This window comes from Capsella rubella, unplaced genomic scaffold (genome assembly GCF_000375325.1).
Source record: "Capsella rubella cultivar Monte Gargano unplaced genomic scaffold, Caprub1_0 scaffold_4, whole genome shotgun sequence".
In the NCBI taxonomy this organism is placed as follows: Eukaryota; Viridiplantae; Streptophyta; class Magnoliopsida; order Brassicales; family Brassicaceae; genus Capsella; species Capsella rubella.
The window spans coordinates 5,103,038-5,109,884 of record NW_006238920.1 but is presented as its reverse complement, the minus strand read 5'-3'; the positions used below and the strand labels follow the sequence as shown (position 1 = coordinate 5,109,884).

Below are 6,847 nucleotides of genomic sequence, written 5' to 3'. Positions count from 1 at the left end.
GAAGGCCTTCGAGTATTTGGTGGATTCAGTACTTTGTAAACAATCTCATCGGCCATCTCAATGTTTTCTGCATTTACCTCTGGATTTATTACGCCTTCGTATGAAGCTTTCCATGCTGAGGTCTTGTAAAAGTCACCCACGAGTGTGTCAAGTGGAATCCCATGTGTGTTTGCAGCGAACATTGCATGACCACAAGGAATCTTGTCCTTGTCATATTGTTTGCATGTGCATCTCTTGTGATCGAGCAGTACATTATGTTTGCCGTTCAACATACCAACTATTTCAAAACTCCAACTGGTTATCATCCCAACTTTGCTGCGCTTAACATTTGTCATCCTTTTCTTCATTTGCTTATCTACCTCGGGTGTCACTAACCCCTGTGTTTCCCCGCTTTCGTCCTACGTGCACTAAACCAGCGGGTAAGCATAGCACGAATGAACTTCAGCAACTCAACAATAGGCGAGCCCCTACCCTTCCACAACGCTCTGTTCAAGCTCTCTGCTATGTTGCTTGTCATTAGATTGTACCGCTCACCTTGAAAATACACACGTGACCAATGAGCAGTTCCAATTTTGTCTAGGTACTTGGCGCATTCAAGATTCTTTTCCCTTATCTGATTGTACTGAGTCCGGAATGAGCCTATGGTATACGCATATCCAGCGTTTGAAACCATCTTCGCCAAACCTTTGTTCTGGAATTTAGCATTCACATTTCTAGCCAAGTGAACGATGCAAGCTGCATGCTTCGCTAGTGGGAATACACTCCTTTTTGCCTTGTAAATAGACTGGTTACGATCTGATATTATTGTCAACGTGTTGCTGTCTGCAATTATCCTCTCCAATTTTTCAAAAAACCACGTCCATGCTTCATCATTCTCGCTATCCACAACTGAGAAAGCCAGCGGAAACACTTGGAAGTTAGCATCTTGCCCACTAGCTGTCAACAAAACTCCTTTATATTTTCCCGTCAGGTGAGTACCATCCACAACTAACACCCTCCTCAGATACCTAAATCCCTTAATTGAAGCACCAAATGACAAAAACATATACAAGAACCTCTCCCTACCACCATCATCAACCTCTGTTTTAATATCTGTAACTGTTCCAGGATTAGCAAGTTTAAGTGCATGGAGATATTCAGCCAGCCTTTCATAAGATTCCTCCTCTGTCCCGAAAACATCATCTTGTGCTCTCTCTCTTGCTCTCCAACATTTACTGTAAGATGCGCATACCTTCAAGTCCTCCAACACCATCTGCTGCAACTCCATAGGTACAGGGCCTTTTGTCCGATCACTATATTTTGATCTATATACAGCTGCTATAACTTTAGATGTCGCCTTCTTAACATATTTGCTTCTTGTTTCAACAGGACAACTGTGTTCCAACGACGCCTTCCGTATCTCATAATAACCACCGTGTTTCAGTTCACACGCCAATATCCTCTAATCGCATCTTTCAGATACACAGTTTAGAACAAAAGAACCCCTACGCGTCCTCGTTTGCCTAAAGTGGAACATGTTTTATATTGCATATATAGCTATAGCAATTTGGCAATCTTCCTTACTCGCAAACACTTTCCCTCTGTAAATCCCTTTATCATCATCATCAATATTAAGATCTGGTATATCATCCCTCTCGTACTGTGTATCGTCAAAAAGAGGTGGAATATCAAATTCCTCATTGTCTATATCCTCAAGTTTTCTTCTCTCTGCCCTGGGATTGGACTCGCGTCCACCAATAGCGTGTCCATCCGTTCTGTATCCACCAGTAGCGTGTCCATCTGTTCTCTGTCCACCAATAACATGTCCACCAGTTTCAGATACATGGATATCCTGTCCACTTAACCCATCACATCCCAGACGTTGTTCTGTGGGGGGGAAGTCACTAACATGGTTTCTTATTTGCACATCCGTCAAAGGCACGGCTAAATTGCTCGAACACATAACTTCTACTGGGTCAGAACGACCAAATTCATCTCCTATGAAATTTCCCCAGAATTCCCGATCATATCCTCTAGGAGAGGAAACCAAATCTTCCACATCTATATCTTCTTCTTCCCCGCCAGAATCTCCCCAATCATCAACCATCTCAAAGCCTCCACTGTCGTTGTTGGCTCCCCTCTTCATGTTCTCCTCTATTTCATCAATTTCCTGTAGTATATCACCGTCGGTTTGAGTTGTTGGAATTTTCGGTAAACAATCACCTTCTCTATCCACAGACCCAGGTTGCGTTGGTTTGGTGTTTAGTCTGCTAAAAGCTGGAGTTGACCCACTTAGGTCAACTTCATCATCAGAAAACAGGCTGGAACCAGATGAAATGCTTGCACCACCGTGTTTACTTCTCTGAACTCCATCTTTCAACCTTGCCCCAGAGCCCGATTCAAATACTCTCTTCCTACAATCCTCAAACTTTACAAACATGTTCAAATGTTTGTTATTGCGGAATAGCTGTTTGAAATACTCAAACCCAGTCTCTATAGTTACCAACACAGGGGGAGTCCTCGCTCCTGTACTGAAATCATTAATGTTTTTTGGGGAAAAACTGAAACTCGCCTTTTTCAAAACTAACCCAAACTCAGACATTGCTGCATCCTCAAGTTCTTGCAAAACCATTTTCTCCCACACCAGCACAGCCCGAGAAACTAAAAACTTGTCAACTTCAAACCTCCATATTCCATACAAATCACAGCACCAATCTCCGCAAAGCACAATACAGTGACCATCGAACCCAACCTACGCCGCGCCCAAAATAAATAAGAATTAGATAACAATAATATGGAATCCACAAGAGTATAAACTTACTGTTATTGAAGCATCTATCCACGAAATACCTTTTCAGACATGTCGGCAGTTTGGGAGCAAAGGCGACGTTTCCCTGCTCATATATCTGTTATCCACCCAAAATAATTTCCTAACCCTACACTAAGCAACGATAGCCACACGATCTAAATATGTTTAGTTAGCTATCCATGGCCCAGATTTAATAAAGAGTAACCAGCTACTTATTATTTCAAGTCGCGCGTCTTTAAGTTACAGGGTAAAATTGTCCAAAAGTGTCGTCTACAGTGTAAAAGTATGTGGCAAACGGTCCTTAAACATAGAAGGGTGTTAACCCGTGAGATGTAACACACAAACGGTGCTACAATACAACATTCTCTTATAAGAATGTGTGTAATTTTGTGAAATTTCATTTAAAAAAAACCAACGAAAACAAAGTTTGAGACTCTAAAACTGTTACAACAAACCAGAGCCTCTAGCTCTGGTGGTAAAGGACCCTCAGCTGAGGTACCCGCCATCACGAGTTTGAGCCCCGGCCACTGCGGATTTCACATACGGGCTGCAGCGTTCCAGAAGCCAACACGTGGAGTGCCCTATGGCCGCCCACGTGGCTAGTCCAAGCGCAAGCTTGGGATACCTGGGTTATCAAAAAACAAAAATTGTTACAACATACTGTAGACTACCATCATAAGTTATTATTAGTGCTCATCAGTTTTGATCAAAATGTAAAGAATTCAAAATTTTGCTTTGATACTAAGAGAAAACTATCGCAAAACCGTAACTGTTTGCGACTAATGTGTAACGAATTGTGTGACTTAGTACCTAAATTAGATACTAACTTGCGACTTACATGCTACGGTTCTTAAAACTTTTCTAATTTTTTTTTTGAAATTTTGCTAAGTGTTCAGCGTGTAATCTCCACCCCCCCTTTTTTATTTTATTTTGTCTCTCTTTTGTTACTAATTTGAGACCCCTCTTAGTTAATAACATTGAAAAAGACTTGAAACGTTTTCTCATTTATCCCGTTTTTCAAAATCGATCTAGGGTTTTTAGAAATCCTCTCAACTTTCTGATATGTGACTATGGTTAGGATCTTATGACAAAGATTTTGGTGTTTTGGTTTACTAGGGTTATTTATAAAATTAGGTTTTGTTAGTTTTACTTTTAACATTAGGTTTGGTTGTTTCTTTTTCACGTTTAGGTTTTGCTTAAGCTGTAATCTTGGCCTATATAAATATAGGTCTTTATGCTAATGAGAAAGGGAGCCCCAATAATTAACCTTAATCTCTAAGAGAGACTAGGTTTAAGAGGGAGTTAAGCTTTTAGAATCTCTCTTATTCCTTAAGCAAAAGTTGGTTCATAACATTTGGTATCAGAGCCAAACGGTTCGATGGGAGAGTTCGATAGGATATTCGATAAGCGGATAACACGATTTGATGAGTTATTCGAGGAGATGAAGAATGAATTGATGGCAGAAGTGAATAAGTACTTTGACCTGATGCGCTCTAAAACTGCAGAGCCACAAGAGAAGACATCACCACAACAAGCCTTGATGGAGATGATGACATCGAAACCAGATCCGGTGTTGGTTGTGGAGACACTGAAGAAAGGGAAAAGAAAAGAAGCTTATGAAAACTCTTCTTCATTAACAGTTTTGATGCTTCAAGAACAACTTCGTCGCAACATGGCTCATCACGAGGCTGAGAATGCACGACGTGATGAGGAGCACCGACAATCGCAAATGCAGTTGCAAAAGCTTTTCCTCTACATGAAAGACAAAGATCCAGAATTTGCATCTTTTCTGGTTTCTTCTCCAACTATACCTGCAACCACTGCTAACACCACACATGCAGCCACCAGACCACCAGCTACTGCACCAGCCATTGCGACAAGTACTGAACCAGCCACTTCATCAGCCACCACACCACCAGTGCCGTGTCAGGTTCTGCACCTGCCACCTCGTTTGGCACCACACGAGCCCCATAACCCCTTTGTCTAACGCTTCCGACTCATAAACATGATATGCTTAGCTTTTGATGTAGTTTTTATGTTAACGTTTGGTGTACTTTTTGTTATGAACAATTAAAATGTTTATTGTATGATTAGGATGATGGTTTTTTTGTTAATATATGATTAGGATGATATTTATCTTAATTATTTGGGTTTTAAATGTTTTAATTCGTAATTTATTTAGATTAGTAATTAAATTAGGTCAATAAAACAAGATTCTTGGATGCCAAAATATCACCAAGTTGCGACCATTTCAATTTGAATATACAACCAAACTAGTTGCACAATGGTTACAATATCAAACTACTTTCCGACTGTATATAATGGGTTTTAAATTAGTCGCAAATTTTAAAACCCATTTGTGACTGTATTGTAACTGAAAGAAGTATTACGTCTGATTATTAAAGGACTGTAAAAGGTCGCTTATTAACAACTACATTATGCAGTCATAAAGTTGTCGTAAATTTGTGACTATTTCAGGACTAATATATTTAGCGACCCTATGTTATAGTCGTTAAGTAGTCGCGAAGTAGGTGTTTGCAACCATTTTATGACATTACTTGGAGTCGCAAATGACGTGTTTTCTTGTATATGTTCACAATCTATTTTTCTTGGGAACTAGTGGTCAAGCCATAGAGAATTTCAAGAAGGAAATGGCTTCCAAGTTTGAGATGAGTGATCTTGGTAAGTTAACTTATTATCTTGGGATTGAGGTATGTCAAAACAAAGATGGTATTACTTTAGGTCAAAATCAGGATGAGTTGAAAATCTTGGAGGAGGCTGCCTTGACGAAGTGTAACCTCGTTCATATACCAATGGAGAGAGATATTGATGCTACAAGTTATAGGAAGAACGTTGGGTGTCTTCGGTACTTACTACACACGAGACAAGATTTATCTTTTTGTGTAGGAGTGTTAAGTTGATACATGCATAGACCTAAGGAGTCTCATGGAGCAGCAATGAATCAGTGCTTAAGGTATCTATGAGGTACTATGACATTTGGTTTAACGTTTAGAAGATCACCTTCACCTTCAAAGGTTTCAAAGTTGATTGACTATAGTGATAGTAGTCATAATGTCGATCAATATAATGGGAGGAGCACAGCGGGTTATATTTTTTATCTTGAAGGAAGTCTGGTGTCTTAGTATACACACAAACAAAATACAATCGTCTTGTGAAGCTCAATTTATGGCAGGTACAGAAGCCGCAAAACAAGCTATTCGTCTCCAAGAATTGCTACGTGAAATTACTAATTTACCATGTGAGAAGGTTATCATTCTTCTTGATAACAAATCGGTGATAGCTCTCTCGCCTATGTATATGCTTACTCCGATCATGAAACACCGGGTTCTTAGAATGAGCAAAAGGCGGATATTTTGACGAAAGCTCTAGGAAGGATCAAGTTCAAGGAAATGAGGGATCTCATTGGAGTAAGAGACATGAAAGAAGGTGACTTTAAGCTTAAGAGGGAGAATGTTGGATTAAGCTTAAACTTAACTTCAAATAGAAGTTATCCTAATCCTAACCGAGACATGGTTAAGGATTAAAAGTGTTTAGGATTTATCTAAACAAGAGTATTTCCTTATAGGATTAGGATTGGCGTTTTATATAAATAGAAATGTCGAGTTATGAAATATGATGTAAGTTTTAAGAGAGAGATTAAGAGCTTAAGTTTTTGAGGAAATTTTCTTAAGCTAATAAAAGTGAGTTATACTTTTGTTGATCTTGAGTCCTTAAAACAACTTTGATATTCTATATTCTCAACAATTGGTATCAGAGCCAGGCTAAAGATAGTGGACTTAAGGAAGTGGTAGTGGATATGGGCTCTATATCTGGTGTGGGAAAAATCTTCAATGTGACATGATAAGAAACGTACCTCGAGATTAGGAGGCCTAAGGTTCGTGGTCTATGGTTTGAGGGGGAGTATTTGAATACAAACCAACGTCCCACATCGGCAGATTAGAAAGAAGGTTTTATAATATACAAGTAAAGTCCAACTTCAATTAGTATGACACTTTTAGGGAAGGAGCCCAATAACAAATCCGTGCGGGATTGAGTAAT

At 39.5% G+C, this 6,847-nt stretch overlaps 2 protein-coding genes across 2 annotated transcripts in view; one reads left to right on the top strand and one right to left on the bottom strand.

Moving 5' to 3' along the window:
- LOC111831064 overlaps window positions 1-1,267 on the bottom strand; it is a 1,606-nt gene extending 339 nt beyond the window's left edge. Inside the window, exons 1-2 of the mRNA XM_023784575.1 lie at window positions 376-1,267; window positions 78-277 (exon numbers count right to left, since the gene is read on the bottom strand). Of these exons, the coding sequence (XP_023640343.1) occupies window positions 78-277; window positions 376-1,267 (1,092 nt within the window). The remainder of the gene's footprint in view (window positions 1-77; window positions 278-375) is intronic.
- A 4,091-nt stretch (window positions 1,268-5,358) lies between these two features.
- Window positions 5,359-6,333, top strand: LOC111831063. The gene is made up of 4 exons (XM_023784573.1): window positions 5,359-5,654; window positions 5,802-5,893; window positions 5,982-6,082; window positions 6,142-6,333. The coding sequence occupies exons 1-4, from the start codon at window positions 5,359-5,361 to the stop codon at window positions 6,331-6,333; spliced, it is 681 nt and encodes a 226-aa protein (XP_023640341.1).
- The last annotated feature ends 514 nt before the right edge of the window (window positions 6,334-6,847 follow it).

Excerpts from the sequence above, each read along its gene's own strand:
- LOC111831063 (XM_023784573.1), top strand. The coding sequence starts at position 5,359 with ATGACGTGTTTTCTTGTATATGTTCACAATCTATTTTTCTTGGGAACT. Across the intron at positions 5,655-5,801 it reads AAGAACGTTGGGTGTCTTCG|AAGATCACCTTCACCTTCAA; the intron begins GTACTTACTACA and ends TTTAACGTTTAG. Across the intron at positions 5,894-5,981 it reads TAATGGGAGGAGCACAGCGG|GTACAGAAGCCGCAAAACAA; the intron begins GTTATATTTTTT and ends AATTTATGGCAG.